This window comes from Cetorhinus maximus, chromosome 2, assembly GCF_964194155.1.
Source record: "Cetorhinus maximus chromosome 2, sCetMax3.hap1.1, whole genome shotgun sequence".
NCBI classification, from domain to species: Eukaryota; Metazoa; Chordata; class Chondrichthyes; order Lamniformes; family Cetorhinidae; genus Cetorhinus; species Cetorhinus maximus.
Window position 1 is genome coordinate 181,735,800 of NC_135880.1, and position 21,786 is coordinate 181,757,585.

General features: G+C 42.6%; 1 protein-coding gene across 1 annotated transcript in view; it reads left to right on the forward strand.

The window, feature by feature from the left end:
* The window catches only part of ift74 (intraflagellar transport 74), a 98,619-nt gene that overhangs the window by 36,383 nt on the left and 40,450 nt on the right, over positions 1-21,786 (forward strand). The window contains exons 8-10 of the mRNA XM_078530191.1: positions 3,398-3,536; positions 15,354-15,416; positions 21,465-21,608. Coding sequence (XP_078386317.1) covers positions 3,398-3,536; positions 15,354-15,416; positions 21,465-21,608 — 346 coding nt within the window. The remainder of the gene's footprint in view (positions 1-3,397; positions 3,537-15,353; positions 15,417-21,464; positions 21,609-21,786) is intronic.

Sequence of the window (21,786 nt, forward strand, 5' to 3'; positions counted from 1 at the left end):
TTTCCCAATGACAGACGTTAAACTAACTAGTCTATAGTTTCCTACCTTCTGCCTTCCCCCCTTTTTAAATAAGGGCGTTATATTAGCATTTTTCCAATCCACTGAAACCTTTCCAGAATCTAGGGAATTTTGGAATATTATAGCCAAAGCATCCACTATCTCCGCTGCCACTTCCTATAAGACCCTGGGATGTAGGCCATGAGGTCCTGGGGACTTGTCACCCTTTAATCCCAATAGTTTGCTCAGTACTTTTTCTCTAGTGATGGTGATTGTTCTAAGTTCCTCCTTCTCTATATCCTCTGCACTACCTGTTACTATTGGGGTGGTACTAGTGTCCTCCACTGTGAAAACTGAGGCAAAATATTGATTACGTGTCTCTGCCATTTTTACGTTCCCCACTACTAACTCCCCAGTCTCGTCCTCCAAGGGACCAACATTCACTTTAGCTGCTCTCTTTCCTTTTATATATTTGTGGAAGCTTTTGCTATCAGTTTTTACATTTTGCGCTAATTTTCTTTCATAATTTACCTTTGCTCTTTTTATTTTTTTAGTAACCCTTTGTTGATCTTTAAAAGTTTCCCAATCTTCCAGCCTGCCACTGACCTTTGCAATTTGGTATGCCTTAGTTTTTGCCTTTAAGTTATCTTTAACTTCCTTGCTTAGCCATGAATGTTTTTTCCTCCTCTTACCATCTTTCTTCCTCATTGGGATATATTTTACTTGGGAGGAAATGAATATCTCCTTTATCTGCTACTGTTCATCAACTGCCCTACCTTGAAGTCTTCCTGCCCAGTCCACTGGGGCCAAATCTGCCCTCATACCTATGTAGTTACCTTTGTTTAACTCCAGAACACTAGTCTGAGACTCAAGTTTCTCGCTCTGAAACTGAACTTGAAATTCTATCATGCTATGATCACTCTTCCCTGGAGGATCCTTTGCTATGAGATCATTAATTAATCCCATCTCATTACACAAAACCAAATCCAGAATAGCCTGCTCCCTGGTTGGTTCTGCAACATATTGCTCCAAGAAACAATCTCTAATACACTCTATGAACTCTCCCTCAAGACTACCCTTGCCAATTTGATTAGTTCAGTCTACATGCATATTAAAATCACCCATGATTATTGCTGTGCCTTTCTTACATTGATGGTAACTACTTAGGAATTTACTAGTTTTTAAGCTTTAAAATAAAATTTTACTCATACTCCTGACTAGCTTCCATGTGATAACTGCTACCTGAATAATTTCCATTGGCTCATTCCCCAAAGGACATTAGTGATCCAGGTGGGTTTTTACACCAGTTGATAGCTTAATGGCCACTATTATTAAGACTTGCTTCCAATTCCAGTTTTTATTAATTGAATTTAAATTCCACCAGCTGCTGTGGTAGGATTTGAACCCATGTCCTCACAGCATTAACCTGGGCTTCTAGATTACAAGCACAGCCACATTGTCACATATCACCATCTCCTTTTAGTGTCAAACAAGGTTGTATCCTTGCACCAGCCCTCTTCTCCATTTTCCTCACTGCAATACTGTGCCTCACTTCCAGCAAATTTCCCACAGGTGTGGTGATAATCTACAGAACAGACAATAAACTTCTCAGCCTACGCCACCTTCAATCCAAAATCAATATCACTCCAACCTCAGTCAATGAGTTTCGTATGCAGGTGACGCTTTTATGTGCACTCACTTAGAAACTGAGCTCCAGCTCATTGCTGACTCCTTCTCCAAAGCTCATTGCTGACTCTTTCTCCAAAGCTTATGAGAAAATGGTCTTTCACTATACACCCAGAAAACTAAGGTCGTCTTCTAACCAGCTCCCAGAGCACAATGCCTCTTCCCTTCCCTACTGGCCCCCGCGCCGCGCGCCCCCCCCCCACCATTGATTAAGATCATTGGTGAGATCCTGGAAAATGTGAACCATTTTCCATATCTTGGGAATCCCCTCTTGATAAAGGCAGACAGTCGACAAAATTCATCATTGCCTCCAACGCATCAGCTCAACCTTCGACAGATTGAGGAAAATAGTATTTGAGGTCCAAGGCTAAGGTCCTGGTTTACCAGGAAGCAGTGATCCCTGAGTTCCTATGTGCTTCAGAGACTTGGACAACCTACATTACGTACCTTGAAGCACTGGAGAAGTACCATCAGTGGTGTCTTTGCAAGATCCTCCAAATCTGGCAAGAAAGGTGATCCAACGGCAGCATTCTCTCCCAAGCAAACATGCCTAGCATCGAGGCGCTAATCACTCAAAACCAGCTCCACTGGGCAGGTCATGTTGTTCGTATGCCTGACACCAGATTCCCCAAGCAGCTGTTCCGCTCAGAACTCGGTCGCAGCAGGAGACTCCCTAGAGGACAACGGAAACACTTTAAGATAAAAGCAAAATACTGCGGATGCTGGAAATCTGAAACAAAAACAAAAATAGCTTGAAAAACTCAGCAGGTCTGACAGCATCTGTGGAGAGGAGCACAGTTAACGTTTTGAGTCCATATGACTCTTCATCAGAACTCTCCTGATGAAGATTCATACGGAGTCGAAACGTTAACTCTGTCTTCTTCTCCACAGATGCTGTCAGACCTGCTGAGTTTTTCCAATTATTTTTGTTTTTGTTTGCAAACACTTTAAGGACGTCCTCAAAGCATCCCTGAAGGGATCAAACATCCTCGCCAACTTGTGGGAGACCCAGACTTATGACCAAAACAATGGGAAAGGTTCATTTCTGGAAGGCGCACTGAACACATCGAGAGACTTCATCGGAAACATTGGGAGACGAAGTCGAGGTGCTGGAGAGAGCGCGCAAACCTCCGAACTACTCATCTGTCGACTCTTCAAGCATTTCCTGCTCTGCACATGGCAGAGTCTGCGGATCGCACATTGGACATACCAGCTATTTCAGAACCCATCAAACTTGAGCGGAAGTGAATCATCCTCAATGCTGAGGGACCTCCGAAAAAGAAGAGGATGAGCGATGTTATTAACAAATCCTGGTCTTAATCCTGGTACAAACACAACCCCAAGAGAGAACCTTTGCTGGGAATCAGTGCCAGATCAGTCTCAAGTTGGTCATTTGAAATAGGCATAGACTACAAAGAGATCCCTCTCATGTTGCTATATATTCTTGGGGTTAACTTAAAAATAGAATTGACTGCATATTTGTAGATATCCACAAATATGAGTGTCTCATTTTCGCAACCTAAAAGAAATGGAAATATACTTTAAAACTTCACAAAATCTGCAAAGGAGTGCAATTTCTGTTGCCTTTTTATTTTTCCAAACTGACAGCCATTTGAATAATAGTTCCTTCTTTGCAAATCAGTGGTCCCTTTTAAGATTGCTGATTTAAAATATACCAAAAGGCTAAGCTTTTGTGAACTTCTCTTGCTTACAGGAAAGAAGACCTCATTCGAGTTATCGATGAAGAAATTGAGCGAGAAAAACAAGCGGCAGATACCATCATCAAAAACATGGCAGAAGACAAACAAGCCAGATATATGAAAATGAAAGCAATTAATGAGCATTTGTTACAGGTGAGTATTTTTTCTGTAGAACATGATGACCTTAAGTTCAAAATGTGGGAACCTGAGAAAATTTGAAAGCTTTGGTCAAGATTAAGATGACATGGAGATTACATCTCAACAATGAGTCTACTGGGAGCCACTCCTCCTACACCATTCTGAGTTTGGTGCAAAATATCACTGAGTCTCCTGCACTATACTCTCACTACACATTGTAGGATCACCTTGCACCAGCAGTAAGAAAGGAAAGAGAGTGAGAGTATCCTTATAATAAAATAAAACTTTAAGCTTTCACTTATTACACTCTTAAAGGGAATCTAACATTGCAAGCTCAAATCCAAACTCAGTGAATGTTCAAACACTCTTCTTGAATGTTGACCTCTCTTTCTGACAAAATAATTGTGCGCTCTCTATGAATATACTGTGGGGATAAATTCTGATACGTTTACATAGATAGAAACATACAGCTCTTGCTCGTGGACTAGTTATGCACAAGCCTTCCATTCATACTTTTGAACTGGTCTTTCCTTCCTAACTTAATGCTGATCCCCTCTGGCTTACCAGTCCTTACACATTTTCTCCAATTTTGCTTTTAAGTATAGTGTTAGTTACACTGTACAAATTGCGTAACATCTTGAGGATCCTAGAAACCCCACTTTTTGAATGTTATCAGAATTTTAAAAATTAATTTAAAAAACTTTATTTCTGCCATCTCCTATTTCCTCGCCCTCCACTACTTCACTTATGGGTGTAAAGGTAAAATCGTGTGTTCTGGATCCTGAAGTTCCCCTTTGCTGTGTTACAGAACAGTAATCTACTCCCTGCTGTTTTTTTTACTCCGTCCCTTTCATTCTGTTCTCTAGAGACCACTGTTATATATTTAGACATTGAGAGCTTTCTGGAACAAAAATAAAAATACCTGGAAAAACTCAGCAGGTCTGACAGCATCTGTGGAGAGGAATACAGTTAACGTTTCGAGTCTGTATGACTCTTCAACAGAATGTTGAAGAGTTATACGGACTCGAAACGTTAACTGTATTCCTGTTCGCAGACGCTGTCAGACCTTCTGAGTTTTTCCAGGTATTTTTGTTTTTGTTTTGGATTTCCAGCATCCGCAGATTTTTGCTTTTATCTGAGAGCTTTCTGGAGTTGGATCGCCTTCACTGGCAGCTACAGCATATGTACAAGAATTCTAGAACCCTGTAAAATCTGTGCAGTGCAATTTGGAGGTTAAAGGAAACTGTGTGCTCAAAGAATTCCTTTAACCATTTTCACATGAGGTACTCCAAGCAGGAGCAGATCTCATTGGTGTTACTAGTCAGTTTACTTTGTGGGGAATTTTACTTACTACGCCATTTTCTTGGATGTCAAACTGACCATAGTCAAGGCTGACCTGAAGGATATCATGTGCAAATGTTACTGAAAAGGTTTCGTAATTTGCATTCACTTGAGTCCACATTCTCGTAATATTGAGTGCGTTGGTCAGAAAAGCTTAAAACTGTTTCTTGGCTTCTGATTACTGCACTCCAAAGGGATGTTTGGCTAGCCTGCACAGGATGGAGTTTCAATAATGTTTTCCTGTTTCGTTTGTAATAAACCTTTCCTGTTTAGCCAGTTACTGAAATTGTTACAAACTTCGTGCTTTAACATATAACACAGAATCCAGCATCTGAAAATTGAAATTTCAGCCAGAACAAACAATAAGTTTGTTATATTATACACTGGAGTTGAAGGAAAATTGCCATAATACAATATGTTTTGAGTAAATGCCTAATGCATGTGGTCAGCATTGCGCATGGTATCTTAGATCATTGTGCACACATAGTGTAAGGGTATAATTATATTGCAGGCACCATTTTTAGCAGGATAACTGCTTTGAGCCATGTAGGCCTGTCAGTGTTCTTATACTGCCTACTCCTTGTCACACTTTGGTGGAGAAAAATACAATTCAGCGTATCTGCAGAGCTCCACTCACTGACAGTCTAATATTGGTTACATTTTATTGTTAGAGAGCAGGCAGGACATTTAACTATTGTATCAGGTTGATTGACAGTCAGTATGTTAGCTGCAGACTTAACGAGGTCTCTGATCCCTGGGTAAGATTATGACCCCTCCTTTAAAGATAATTGCACCATGTATGAGAGTACCTGGCATAGGAAGGGACTTTGCCCAACCAAGTTAGCATAACAGTGGAGGTTCAGGAGAAGTAGGGGACAGAAAGAATTGGAGAGATGAAAGAGGCACACTGTAGCCTGAATGGAATGGAATGCACATTTTTAATACGTGCATTTGGAACTTGAATTGTTCAAGGAAGACTGTAAAGGAAAGGAGACTCTAAGACGGTAGGACCCTGTTAAACGTGGTATATGAAATAGGATATCAGTCTCTAATAGAGAAAGAAGGAGACCAATCCCAATAGAGAAAACAATTAGAGAATTGGTGCAGACCACGCGAGGTCAGCAAGAGAGGATTATGCACAACATTGCGGCCTAGCAGGAGATAGCCCAACCAACATGCCAGATCACCCAAAGTCAGGTAAAGATCGCTGAATTGAGACAGCAGCAAAGCCAAATAGAAGGTCAAAAATCCGCTTTCCAATCTATCCAAGCCAGTCTGATGCTGCAGAAAATTATTCCACTGGACAGCACAGACATTTGTAAAGGCAAAATACTGCGGATGCTGGAAATTTGAAACACAAACAAAAAATACTGGAAAAACTCAGCAGGTCTGACAGCATCTGCGGAGAGAAAGACAGAGTTAATGTTTCGAGTCCGTATGACTCTGAAGAAAAGTCATACAGACTTGAATCTTTAATTCTGTCTTTCTCTCCACAGACATTTGTAAGATATGCTGAGCAGGAGAGGTGGGCACAAAACTGGTGGGCTAGCATTGTGCCACCCTTAGTGGGCAGTGCTCAGGAGGTCTACTTTGCCCAGGAGCAAGCGACAGCCATTTATCCATAGTTGAAGGCAGAGACCCTTTCTAAGGCTGGCATCACCTTAACTGTAAGGACTGCAGATTCAAAGGCTGGAATTAGCAGGAGGCAAAGCACCCCATTCTCAAATGTTTGACCTGATGCATATGGGCCCCCCCACCCCCCCCCCCACCGGCCACATTGTTGAGTTGCCGGTAATGGATTACTATCTGCAGCCCTTCCGCCTGTTATGATGCAGCAGATGTGTACCAGGCAGATCAAATCCAGAAGGGAAACTTGATCATGCTATCACAATGATTTTGCAATTTGTATTTATTATAAGATGTGTACACTGAATTCAGAAGTAATAAGTCCACCGAGACCTTTAGAGATTTTAAAAGTTAAAATATTTATTAACAAAATTGAAAGATTTCAAGCACATAAGACTACAAATTATTTACTACTATAATAACTCCTAAAATTCCTAATTAACCTGACCCGCAGTTACACCCCCTTTAAGGGAATGGTCCAAAATAGATTTTAGATTTAAAACAGAATCAGAAAGTTAACACAAATACCCACTTCACAGTGGAATTCCAAGTGGCTTTTCCCCAACTTCAGTTTTGTTATGTAGCAGACATATATGCCCAAATGTAGGAGGCCTCATTAAGGTGAATTCACACACTCCTGTTAGATCTTACATAGCCTTCTGACACATAGCCTTTCGTTCTCCTTTATATATGTTTCTCTCTTTTTAAGATGTAAATTCTATTGTTCCATATGTCTTTGAAACTGTATCTTCCACATAATGTAAAAACTTTCATGTTGCCAACATATTGGCAGTAACCTTTGGGAAAAATAAACACATTCCTTAGCCTTGCTTATCTGGCTGGTTGTAAACAGACTAAAATCTCTTTGAAATCCAAATCTCTTCACTTATCTAAAAATGCAAATTCCTTTCACACCTTACATGCTAAACCAGCATCCATGTTTACTCATTAGCATGCCAAGCACCTAGCTTCTTTTGATGATTTCAAGCTTGCAGTCTACTTGACTCCAAATGTAATTAAATCACACACACACCCAACTATATTTATCCTTATAAACCTACCTAACAATAAACCAAAAAAAGTTCTGAAAATTATTATACGTTCATCACACACCTCAGATGTGGAAGTGGATAGGTCAGAGGACTCGGCCATTTCTGAAAAGTTAATTGCACTTGTAAAAGGGCAATTCGCTGCAGGGGAGCTGATCAGATCTGCAGCCTCCAGCAGACCAACCAACCTTGGGTGACCCTGGAGATCGAAGAATGGAAACTGATGAAACCAGGTTGTGGGGAGGAGTAGCGGCAAAGGGGTCCTGAAGAGAGATGAAGGGCTGGGAAGGGACTTATGGGTGCAGCCCGTGTACCTATAAACCATGGAGCAAACAGAAAAATGTACCAATGTTTCTGATGTGATGAGTGGAGCCATGCAGCAACACGCTGTTCAAGCCAGGAGGAACCCACACAGTGTAGCCTGGGGTTGCCAGCAGGGATTAACTGAGTTGGGTATTGCATCTTGAGAGACATAAGGGAGGCTTCTCACTTCTTTCGAGAAACAGAAAAGATGAGTGGAAAAGAGGTGAGCATAAAAGAGGAGTTCAGAAGTAGGCAGCTGAAAAGAGGCTGGAAATTGGAGAGCTGAGAGATGTACTTTTGGCCTGGCTTTGTAATAGGTGCATTTAAAATAAAACGGTGTTTGGAATTTGGATTGCACAAGGATTACTGTTTGTAAATTTCTCTAGCGCCCTTATGTGTCGCTGATGCACAGTCCAGGTCTCACTGCAGTATCTGAATATGGTGAAGACAACTGCTCTGTACACTAGGATTTTTGTTGACTTGCGGAGGTCTTTGTTGCCAAACATTCGCTGCTGTAGTTTGTAGAAGGCTGAGCTGGTGCGGCTGCTCTGGTATCTCCTCGTCAATGATGGCCTTTTGAGAAAGGTGGCTGCTAAGGTATGAGAAGTGCCCAACATATTCCATAGTCAATTAAACATATTCCATAGTCTCTTCCTCAACGAATATGGGAGGTGGAATATTTGACTGACCAGGCCTGTGTTGTTATGAGTTTTGTTTTGGCAATACTCAAGGACAGGCCAAGCCTCTTGTATGCAGAATTGAAGTGATCGAGAGTCGCTTCATTTCTGGTGCAGAGTGGGCAATGACACTGCAGTCATCTGCAAACTGTAGATCATGTATGCCTATGGTGGTCAGTTTAGGTGCAGAGGCAGCTGACATTTGAGTTTTTCATCTCAATGGTATTTAATACTCACACCAGAGTTGGTCTTTGATGTGATGAATAGCCACTGACAGGTAGATTATAAATAGCATGGGGACTATCACACAGCATTGCTTGACACCAGCCTGGATTTTGAAGAGGATTGTTTCAGATCTCCCACTCGAGAGTTGCAGTCATATCACCATGAAGCAGTTGCAGGATTGTGAAGAAGTTTCTTGGACATCCAAATCTTTGGGGCACAATCCACAGAACCTCATGATTTACTGAGCCAAACGCTTTGGTCAGGTTGATCAATGCACTGAAGAGTTCCTGGTGGTGTTCTTGACACTTTTTGGCAGCAAAGACCATGTCAGAGGTCCTCCTGGAAGGTCTAAAGCTGCACTGTCTCTGGGAGGATTTCCTCAGCCATAGGAAGTAGGCGATTCAGGAGAACAGATGCCAGGGCTTTCCTTGCTATGGACTAGAGGGAAATACCTTGATAGTTTCCACAACATGAGACCCTTCTTGAGGATAATTACAATTGTCTCATTCCTGAAGCCTGGGTGGTGAGGGTGAGTTGAAGGGGAAAGAGTTCTTTTACCTCCCAAATTCATAGAATGAGTGCATGGAGTCTCAATGTGAGCAAAAGCCCACCAACTTTGAAGACCTCAACTGGAACACCACTGGGGCCACGGGATCCGTCATTTCTCATCTTGTTTGCTTGTTGCAGCTCTTCCATCAATGGGTGTTCACCCATGGATTCTACCACAGGGTGCTGGGGGATAGCCTGGAGAGTATCAACTGCCAATATTGATTCACGGTTGAAGAGTTGTTGGAAATGTTCTTTCCAGCATTGACAGATGGCATTGTCATCCTTAAGAAGAGAGACAACGTTTTGTGTGCAAAGGGAGTTTTGTCCCAGGTGGCCTTAGTGGCTTCAAAGAGCGTTTTGCACATCAAGGCAATCAGCACATTGTTGGATCTCTTGGGTTTTCTCTTCCCACCACTTGTCCTTTATCTTCCAGATTTGTCTTTGGGTGTCAGCCTTGAGCTTTCTGCAAGCTGCCTTTCTTGACATGTGACCTTGGGTTGTTCTGCCACGCAATGGAGACAGTTCATTTTTGTTCCAGGAGGCCACACTTCTGAATCGTATTTGTCAAACCATACCTGGTGTCGACAATGCTCTAACCCATTGGTCTGGACGCAGAAGTTTAGTATGGCTGACTTCGTTTGATCCCACTGTTCTGAAATTGGGCTGGATGTGCAGAAATTATCCAGATTGGCCATGAACTGGATTTGGAATTCCTCTCTTTGGTCAGGCTACTTTAGGGCTGAGACATTGGGTGTTTCCACGGAGATCTAAGCACCACATGAGTGCATTCGATGCCACCCTACACCTGTGGAAAACCTGAGATCTGCGCAAATTCCAGCGCTGTTGGTTCCTGGCTTTCCTGATCTCGGTCAAAATGCACAAAATCTGGTGTCTTCATGAAGATAGCGTCCATCACCACCTGGATGTACAATGCATAGAGGCTTGTGAGATCCCTCACAGGTCACCTATGGAGACCTGGAAGGAGCCACTGGTGTAAAAATTGAGCACCGCGGTCACTTTCACAGCCTCTGGCAGTGGATACCCTCCATGACCCCATGGCACCAAACCCTGCGGCACATGACCATTGTTAGGGGGGAATATAGGGATACAGTAAGAACTTATTGAAAGGGAATGGACTACGTAAAATATCCAAGCAGCCAGTGCCTGCAAGTACATGAACAGTTAAAGGCCAGGCTGGACAAAGAGGAATTTGAACCTTGCACACCTTCAGGGCCTGTGATTAATAGCAAGGCCAAGCTGGACAGAGGAATGCAAATATGATAGTTTGGGTGTCTTAGGAGTCAGCCTTAGGTTGAAAAACAACCAAGATTGAGTCAGTTTATAGCAGATAAGGAAAGAACAGATGGTCCTAGTGGAGATAAGAGGGAAGGTCTCCACCGGGGTGAAGGTAGGGACAGATGATGCCTGTACCTTTGTTACCAGAGAGATGTATGTTTAATGTAAACCTATATGTTGACGAGATCGGAATCTGGAGAATGTTCTTGTACATGACCAATAATGTATAAATATGGTGAACGCTTGTAGTTTAGCAGAGTACTGTCTCAAGCTGCATTGAGATGGTGCTCTCCTTGCAATTGCTCGAATAAACGATCGAAACCTGTACCTGAGACCCCTGCGGTCCATTTGTCAAAGTGACCACAACACCATAATATGATAGAATTCTTCGTCAAGATGGGGAGTGACGTAGTTGATTCTGAGACTAGGGTCCTGAATCTTAATTAAGGAAACTACGATGGTATGAGGCGCGAGTTGTCTATGGTGGATTGGGAAACGTTATTTAAAGGGATGACGGTGGATAGGCAATGGCAAACGTTTAACAAGCGCATGGGTGAACCGCAACAATTGTTTACTCCTGTCTGGCGCAAAAGTAAAATAGGAAAGGTGGCCAAACCGTGGCTTACAAGGGAAATTAGAGATAGTATTAGATCCAAGGAAGAGGCATACAAATTAGTCAGAAAAAACAACAGACCTAAAGATTGGGATCACTTTAGAATTCAGCAAAGGAGGACCAAGGGATTGATTAAGAAGGGGAAAATAGAGTACGAGAGTAAGCTTGCGGGGAACATAAAAACTGATTGTAAAAGTTTCTATAGGTATGTGAAGAGAAAAAGATTGGTGAAGACAAATGTAGGTCCCTTACAGTCAGAAACGGGAATTTATAATGGCGAACAAAGAAATGGCTGACCAATACATACTTTGGTCCTGTCTTCACAAAGGAGGATACAAATAACATACCAGAAATGTTGGGGAACACAGGGTTTAGTGAGAGGAAGGAGCTGAAAGAAATCAGTATTAGTAGGGAAATGGTGTTGGAGAAATTGATGGGATTGAAGGCCAATAAATTCCCAGGGCCTGATAATCTAAATCCCAGAGTACTTAAGGAAGTGGCCATCGAAATAGTGGATGCATTGGTGGTCATCTTCCAAGATTCTGTAGACTCTGGAACAGTTCCTACAGATTGGAGGGTAGCTAATGTAACCCCACTATTTAAAAAGGGAGGTAGAGCGAAAACAGGGAATTATAGACCTGTCAGCCTGACGTCGGGAGTGGGGAAAATTCTAGAATCTATTATAAAAGATTTAATAGCTGAGCACTTGGAAAACAGTGGCAGAATCAGACAGAGTCAGCATAGATTTTTGATAGGGAAATCATGCTTGACAAATCTACTGGAATTTTTTGAGAATGTAACTAGTAAAGTTGATGAGAGGGAGCCAGTGGATCTGGTTTATTTGGACTTTCAGAAGGCTTTCGACAAAGTCACACATAAGAGACTAGTGTGTAAAATTGAAGCGCATGGGATTGGGGGTAGTGTATTGAGATGGATAGAAAACTGGTTGGCAGACAGGAAACAAAGAATAGAAATAAATGGGTCTTTTTCCAAATGGTAGGCAGTGAATACTCCTCCTTGTTTCTATGGCATATGTGACCGACCAGTTCCCTCGACATGCGCAGTTTCCTGCAGCACTGGTTCTCAGTCATCTGCAGGAATGTCTATAGACCCTGGGTCCAACAAAGCACCTGTGAGCAATGATTCTGTGTGGATCTTCAGCTGCATGTGCAGCAGACCCTGCTGCCCCTTAACCTTGAGAGGTGTTCCTCCCTTTGTCGAGCCAGGCGTCTCCGCCACGGTCCTCTTCTCTGTCCCCTGTAAGCCATGAGGCATACCACTAAATCATCAGGCCCTATTATCCTGTTGTTCTCCTGCAGCAGGATCAAAGAGAGAGATGCATGGGTTAGCATATGTGTCCTAAGAACCTCTCTCTTCTCCTGACCTGTACTGCAAGACTGCGCTGTTGGCTTGAACCATGAGGGATACTGGTCCAAACCTTAATAAAGACATTGCAAGGGGCTGTGAGCGCTTCCACCAGTGACTGCACCATGGCCACCTTTCACAAGGGGATTCTACAACTTGCCCAGTCAGCCAATTGTTCTGCTGCCCCTTGAAGCGCATATTAGTTTGCAGTCTGAGCCCGAGGAGTGAAAAATTCTGGAGCATTTGGTGGCACATTCATGCTTTTGCATTTTTTGAGTGGGTAGAAAAGCTTCAGAGGCTCGACTCCAAGCACGTCAAAGGAGCAGCTGCTGAACAGTCTCAGCTGCGGAAGATTGATCACTTCTGACAAGCTTTTTCAAGTGCGCGGCCGCTTCCCTCACCCCCCCCCCCCAGCATGTGCTTGTGTACTTCCTTCAGTCTGTGCTGCCTCACCCGCACCTGAGCCGCACTGAAAGCCAGCCCGGAAAAAGCGAGCTGCCTGTACCACCCCCACCCCCCTCAAATGCATGGCATCTCTTCCTTGATGTCGTACGGACAATGCTCACAAGTGCTGTGCAAGGTTGTGTGCACTCATCTCTGAGTACCCCTCAAAGTTCAGCTCCTCAGGTGCACACCTTTTAAAGGCAGCTATGAAGCATGCCGTTCTGAAGTCACGTCAACATGGGCGGTAAATTTGATGTGAGGGGATGATTCTGGTAAGCAGGGCTTATAATGGAATGCTAAAGTATTGAAATTATGTTCCCAACATGTGGCGGCAGGAAACGCAGCCTGCCATTGACAGGTAGAGCGGACGATCGCAAACTAGTTTCATGATGGCGCGAAACCGATTTCTGGCCTTCTCGCCACCTTGTCCGCTTACGCACGTCACCAGTGAGACCCGACGATTCCACGCATTGATTTTCATCCTCTTGGATGTCTAGCTCCTGGGCTGTCTTGGTCCTAGGTGGATGTTCGTCACCGATCAAACAAGTTGGTGATCTGCCTAGCAGGCATCAGACCCTGCGTGGATCGAGTGATAGAGTCATCACTTAGATCTTTGACTTGAACAATGACATAATCCAGCAGGTGCCAGTACTTTTATCAAGGATGCCTCCACGTGGTTCTGTACTTGTCCTTCTGACGGAAGAGGATGTTTATTATGATGACATCGCGCTGAGCACACTTTGTCATCAGGGGGACACCATTTGCATTGGCTTTTACACCATTTTCTTCCAATGGTTCCGCTCCAGACATCAGAGTCGCAACATGCCCTGGCAATAAAGTCCTCCAGAAGGATGATCTTTTCTTCTTTTGGGATGGCGGTGAGAACCTCATCAAGATCAGAACAAAATTTTTCCTTAACACCATCATCGGAGTCAAGGGTCAGGGCAAAAGCGCTGATAATGGTAGCATATTAATAATGGCTGTGCTGTAGGTGAAGTGTCATGAGCCTTTCATTTATACAATTGGGGAAATTCTGAGAGTGCGTCCAAGATCCTATTCCGGATGACAGAGCTAACTCCGTGGACATGAGGGTCACTGTGAGCCTTTTTTTTCCACTAGAAGGTGTAAGCCCCTGCTTGTTTCTTCAGCTGCCCCTCCCCAGGAAGGTGGGTCTCACAGAGGGTGGCAATGTCAATTTGGGGTCTTGATAGCTCACGCGATCCGATTGCAGTTGTTCTTTCCGAGCAGTCACTGTTGAGATTATCCATGAGTGTTCTAACATTTTAAGTTGCAAAATTAAATATTTTCTTTCTATGACCATGAAAACGGTGAACCTGCAAGGTGTTGTTTTCCAGCCAGGAGAAAGTGGGACAACCTATTTTTAGGGCACCTTTTCCACCCCCCCCCCCACCGGTCCGTCCCCCCGTCCCCTCCCCATGGGGGTGAGCAGATGGCATTCTGAAGAGGACTGCTCAGGCACAGATGTTGCTGCCCAAAGACATCTCTGCCCCAACACAGATGTCCAACATCCTTCATGCATCTGTCGCCTGTGTGCAGATTCTTGACGAGGGACTCCCAGGTTCACAGCCCTGCCTCTGTCACCAATTCTCCATCGCCATAGGACTTGGCAAATGGGTCCTGGTAGATGCCTGCATGTGACTTCGTTTAACATGGGGACCTTGGGGCACTATCATATCCACATGATCTTGATGAGCTGGTGGACAGATTTCAGTGACATATCAAGCCATGATGGCTGGGGCTACCTTGCCACTGCAGCCGCCTTCCCCCTTAGCAGCCAGAGAGACACAGTATTCCTTTGCCTGCACTGCCGTTGAGGATGTTGGACTGCACTTTCACGGCACCTCTCCCCAATCTTGCCATCATGGTAGCCCTACCTAGAGAAAGGTGCTCCCGATGGCATCGCTCAAAGGAGCATTGGAATACACAAGCCCCTCCACCATGTCAATGATGGGAATTGGTAATACAGTTAGTGTGAAGAAGCCATGACAGTGTGAACCACCTGCTTAATGGGATCTGAAATACTTTGCTAAATTTTACTGCGGTAACTTCTCACCTTCATGTCTATGTGATGCAGCCCTTTTGCAGTCTATTTGTAGATGCTAAAGTAAAACGGCTTCAAATAATTTTCAGTTTGGAAAAGTAGTAAATATTCTTAATCACATTACGGAATAATTTTATTCTGGCACAAAAATGTTATCATATTCCTCAGAGTCATGCAAAAACCTTTAATGTCTGCCTCATGTTTGTCTAGTGCTAACTGTTTAGATTGATGAAGTTACATTTTAAACTGTTACCTTAAAACCTTTCCTTTTTGTGCTTTCAGGAGTTGGATGCTCGACAGCAAGAGCTGGATATATTAAACATGAAAAAGGAAACCCTGGGGGCTGTAAGAGTTCTGAACATTTCCATTTCAATTTGTATCTCATTTAACGATTCAATGACCAAGATCCATTTTTTTAAAAATTGACTGCATTTGCAATGTTGCTTTGAATACTTCAGTTCTAAACTTAATAATGAAGGGATATTTTGGTTTGCAGTTTTTCAAATTGTAACATTGGAGCTGGCCTTGAAATAACAGTTGTGTTGTATTCTGACTTTCCTCTCCTATATCATGATGTATAGATTTCACTAATTACAAAGCTTGCAAAACTAATATCTCTGCACTCCTGTTTAACTAGCAGCCTACTTTCTATTGAATTTCATTTCTGTAATAAATTTGTACTACTTATAGAAATATAAATAAGAGTGGATATTATTGTGGTCAGCTTGATTTTCAACTTAAAAACAAAAAATACCTGGAAAAACTCAGCAGGTCTGGCAGCATCTGCGGAGAGGAACACAGTTAACGTACCTTGCTTGTCTTGCTTTCTACCCTTAATTAGCACATTCCTTAGATAATATCACCACCTTCAACACCTCTTTGTCCTTTTGTCTGTGACATCTTTTGGTTATCTCCACCTATCACTGGCCCTTTATCCAGCTCTACTTGTCCCACCACCCCGCCTTAAACCAGCGTATATTTCACCTCTCTTCTATTTTTACTTAGTTCTGTTGAAGGATCATTCGGACTCGAAACATTAACTGTGTTCCTCTCCGCAGATGCTGCCAGACCTGCTGAGTTTTCCCAGGTATTTTTTGTTTTTGTTTTGGATTTCCAGCATCCGCAGTTTTTTGCTTTTATTTTTGATTTTCAACATAATGGACTTAAAAGAAGGAAAATGCTATTTTAATTGTTACCCTTAGTTTGTTTTCAGATTTGGTCATCTAACAGTACGATTTAAAGATTGATATTCAGGCCCAAGGTAGATGACAATCAGCTACTTCAAAATTTGGGACCAGCCAGTGTTTGGCAATACCCAGCTAACACTGGCCTTTAAAGTCATCGGTTTCTTCTGACCAGCATCTAGGAATGCCAATTGTCACTAATCCAAAGGGCCATTTGCTCAGTTACCTCTAACATCAGCTGGTTAGCTCTTTGCTACCACCTGGAAATTCTCCTCCAAGTGACCCACCATGCTAACTTGGGAATATATCAGTGTTCCTTCACTGTCGCTGGGTCAAAATCCTGGAACTCCCTCCTGAATAGCACTTTAGGTGTACCTACACGACATGAACTGCAGCGGTTCAAGAAGGCAGCTCATCACCACCTTCTCAAAGGCAATTAGGGAAGGACAATAAATGCTGGCCTAGCCAGCAACGCCCACATCCCATGAATGAATTTTTAAAAATCAGATCAAGTTGCAATAATTTCAGAATCTGGAAATTATAACAACAACAACCAGTTCATTTTGTTAAAGGTACTATATAAATTTGTCCCAAGGCACTTCACAGGAACATTATAAAGCAGAATTTGGTACTGAACCACATAAGGTGATATTAGATCAGATGGTCAAAAACTTGGTCAAGGATGTCATTTTTAAGGAACATTATGAAGGAGGAAAGGGAGGTAGAAAGCGGGAGAGATTTAGGGAGGCAATTCCCGAGTTTAGGGCCTAGGCAGCTGAAGGCACAGCCACCAATGGTAGACTAGTTAAAATCGGGATGCTCAAAAGGGCAGAATTAGAGGAGTGCAAAGATCTAGGGATAGGAAGGGGCAAGGCCATGGCAAGATTTGAAAACAAGGATAAGACATTTAAAATTGAAGCATTACTTAACCAGGAACCTGTGTAGGTCAACAAACAGAGGTAATGAGTGAATGGGACTTGGTGCAAGTGTAGACATGAGCATAAGAGTTTTGTAGTCATGAGCATAAGAGTTTTGAATAACCTCAAGATTAAAGTTTATAGTGCGAAAAATGCCAATGCCAAATGTGACCTATTGTGGCAAACGCTTTTTTTAACCTATCAGACCATTTGATCTGCACTGCATCCTGATAAGTTTTTCTCAAAAAACCTGAAGAGATTGAACAAATATAAAGCAAGGACCCTTAGTGGTAGGCCTACTCAAACTTACTGACTATTATGACTATTATGATTTTGGGATTGAATCAAATGGTTCAATATTTGCAAGTATCAGCTGCAGCTGTACTACAACCAGTTGTTTTTCAGATTTATACATTTATTTCAATATAAATACTTTCATTTATATTGCCCAAACGATCAGGGACAGATAGAAGGGCAGATATTTAGACAAATCTCAGAAGTGTAAAAATAATAGGGTATTAATAGTGGGGGATTTCAACTTCCCCAATGTTAACTGGGATAGACAAAGTGTGAAAGGCTTAGAGGGGCCAGAATTCTTAATGTATCCAGGAGAACTTTTTAAGCCAGCACTTAAGCCCTATAAGAGAGGGGGCAGTGCTGGACTTAGTTTTAGGGAACTAAGCCAGGCAAGAGGTAGAAGTGTAAGTGGAGAAGCATTTCGATGATAGTGACCATCACTCAGTCAAATTTAAGGTAGCTATGGAAAAGGACAAAGATGGACTGGATATAAAGGTTCTGAATTGGGGTAGGGCAAATTTTAATATGATAAGACAGGATCTGGCCAAAGAGGGCTGGGAGCAGCTACTTGTAGGAAAATCTACATCAGAGCAGTGGGAGTCATTCAAAAAGGTAATAGTGAAAGTGCAGGGCCAACATGTTTCCGTAAAAGTGAAGGGTGGGACCAACAAGTCCAGAGAACCCTGGATGTCGAGGAATGTACAGGATTGGATAAGGTAAAAAGGAAAGCTCATGATAGATACCGAGGGCTCAAAACAGCAGAGGCCCTAGAGGAATGTAAAAAGCACAAGGAGCTACTTCAAAGAGAAATTAGGAGAGCGAAGAGGGGGGTATGGAAAAACACTGGCAGGTAAAATAAGGAAAATCTGAAGGTGTTTTATAAGTATATTAGAGGCAAGAGGAAAACCAGGGAAAGAGTAGGGCCCATGAAGGATGAAAGTGGCAATCTGTGTGAGGAGCCAGAAGACATAGGTGAGGTTTTAAATGAGTACTTTGCATCTGTATTCACTATAGAGAAGGACAATGTGGGTATAGAAATCAGGGAGGGGGACTGATATACTTGAACAAATTAGCATTGAGAGGGAGAAGGTATTAGTGGTTTTAGCGGGTTTAAAAGTGGATAAATCCCCAGGCCCAGATGAGATGTATCCCAGGCTGCTGTGGGAGGCAAGAGAGGAGATTGCAGGGGCCCTGACATTAATTTTCAAATTGAGAGGTGCCAAAGGACTGGAGGATAGCTAATGTGGTAACATTATTTAAGTGTAGTCAGGTAAACCAGGGAACTATTGGCCAGCAAGTCTGACATCAGTGGTAGGGAAGCTTTTGGAAAAAATTTCTGAGGGACAGAATTAATCTCCACTTGGAGAGGCAAGGGTTAATCAAGGATAGTCAGCATGGCTTTGTCAGGGGGAGATCTTATCTAACAAATTTGACTGAATTTTTCGAGGAGGTGACTAGATGTGTAGATGTAATGCAATAGATGTAGTCTATATGGATTTCAGTAAGGCTTTTGATAAGGTCTCGCATGGGAGAATGGCCAAGAAGTTAAGAGCCCATTGGATCCAAAATTGGCTTAGTGGCAGGAGGCAAAGGGCGAGGGTAGAAGGTTGTTTTTGTGACTGGAAGCCTATGTGCAGTGGTGTACCACAGGGTTCAGTGCTGGGTCCCTTGCTGTTTGTAGTGCACATTAATGATCTAGACATGAATGTAGGAGGTATGATCAGTAAGTTTGCAGATGACATGAAAATTGGTGGTGTGGTAAATAGCAAGGAGGAAAGCCTTCGACTACAGGATGATATGGACAGGCTGGTCAAATGGGCAGAACAGTGGCAAATGGAATTTAATCCTGAAAAGCGTGAGGTGATGCATTTTTGGAGGACTAACAAGGCAAGGGAGTACATGATGAATGGTAGGACCCTAGGAAGTACGGAGGATCAGAGAGACCTTTGTGTACATATCCATAGATCCTGGAAGGCAGCAGGACACGCAGATAAGATGGTTAAGAAGCCATGTGGGATAATTGCATTTATTAGTCGAGGCACTGAATACAAGAGCAGGGAGGTTATGCCAGAGCTGTGTAAAACGTTAGTTAGGCCACATCTGGAGTACTATGCACAGTTCTGGTCGCCACACTATAGGAAGGATGTGATCGTACTCGAAAGGCTGCAGAGGAGATTCACCAGGATGTTGCCTGGGCTGGGGTGTTTCAGCTATGAAGAGAGACTAGATAGGCTGAGATTGTTTTCCTTAGGGCAGAGAAGGCTGAAGGGGGACCGAATTGAGGTATACAAAATTATGAGGGCATAAATAGGAAGAAACGTTTTCCCTTAGTGGAGGAGTCAATATAACCAGGGGGCATAGATTTAAGGTAAGGGACAGAAGGTTTAGAGGGGATTTGAGGAAAGCATTTTTCACCCAGAGGGTGGGGGGTATCTGGAACTCACTGCCTGAAAGGGTGGTAGAGGCGGGAACCCTCACAACATTTAAAATGTTTCAGATGAACACTTGGAATGCCATTGCATACTAGGTTACATGCCAAGTGCTGGAAAATGAGATTAGAATATATAGGGGTTTGACGACCAGCGCATGCACAATGGGCCAAAGGGCCTCTTTCCATGCTGTATAACTCAACTCTATGCATATCGCATCACATTTCAAAGAACTTCATACTTAGTGAATTATATTGAAGTTTTGCGACTATTTAAAAGCTTCTTGTGTATACTGATGTCCAATGCTGATACCAAATGAATATAATGGTTTAGCAAACTACCAAAATGCAACTTTGTGCAAGATATTTCAATTATGGACATAGCAATGTAAAAGCAAGAGTGTAACAGTGTGATAATGAATTTTATAAGTGATGCTTAATAACACACATTCTTTTAGTTCCAATTTTCATGAATCATTAGTCTGATTACCTAATATAGAAAAATCAATTGTGATTCTTGACTATTCCAACAGTTTAAACATCAAAAAGTGCAGAATGTGGCATGGGCCTAAGAGGAAAAAAGTAATTTTAAACTTGTAAATGATGCAGTGGTGCAGCACCTCTTGAGCTGCAACCCAATCACTAAATAATTTACAATGTTACAGCACAGAAATAGGCCATTTGGCTTAAATGGTCCATGTTGGTGTTTATGCTCCACAAGAGCTGCCTCCCACTCCTCTTTGCCTATCCCCATCAATACATCCTTCTATTCCTTTCTCCCTCCTGTGTTTACCTGGTTTTCCCCTTAAAGGCATCAGTGGTATTCACCCAATGGTAGTGAGTTCCACATTCTAAACACTCTGGGTAAAGAAGCTGTTGCTGAATTCCTTACTGGATTTATTAGTAACCAACTTTTATTTATGGACCCTATAGTGATGTAGCTTTGTGGTTATACTTCGCTTACATGTCCAACTCTTGATGCCAACTGTGCTGTCCTAGAAGAGTAATGAGAAGATATTCTACAGTTACTCACAGAGAAAGAGCTACCTTTTGAGAAAGTATTAGCTCAGCACTCGCAGACTTTTTAGTGGCTTGTCATAATGAAGGCTGCTGGCTTGGAAGCTAGTTACCTAACATCAGAACCTAAGCTAAAGGCTGTAATTCAGATCCACTGAATTATTGCATTAAATAGACAATGAATACTTGCCACATCTCTCAAAATTTAAGCCTAAAATGCTTCTGTTGTGCAACAGACAAAATAAAGGCAATCGACACTGTTAGGTAGCAGGAGATTGCAGTGTTTGATCTGCAAGGATAGGATATCACATTGTGAGTAGTTGTGGCTTTGTAAGCTCATTTGTCAGTAAATAAACATTATTCTATGTTAACAAGATCACACATGTAATGGCCAAATATTTTTTATTTGTGTGAACACATGAACAAGCATGATTTCTATTCTAATTTCACACTTGCTGTCATCATTACACTTTCCCAGCGTTCATTTTAATGTGAGAAAAAAAGCCATGTAAGGTATTGCATAAGATTCAAATTGTGTGTATTTTCACAGGAGATAGCTCATTCCCAGGTGAAGCAAGAAGCTGTGGTGCTGTATGAAAAGCTCCATGAGCTTGAATCTCACCGCAGTCAGATGATTGCAGAGGATAAGAGTATGGGATCGCCACAGGAGGAGAGGGAACGACTACTAAAGCAGGTGAGGAAACCTGACTCTTAACTGCCTCCTGAAGTGACCTAGCTAGCTACGCAGTTGTCTCAAACTGCAATGATTCAAATGGAAGGCACACCAACATCTTATCAAGGCAACTTGGGATGGGCAGTCTGGCCAGCAACACCCACATCTGAAAATGATTTTTTAAAATTAATATACACGA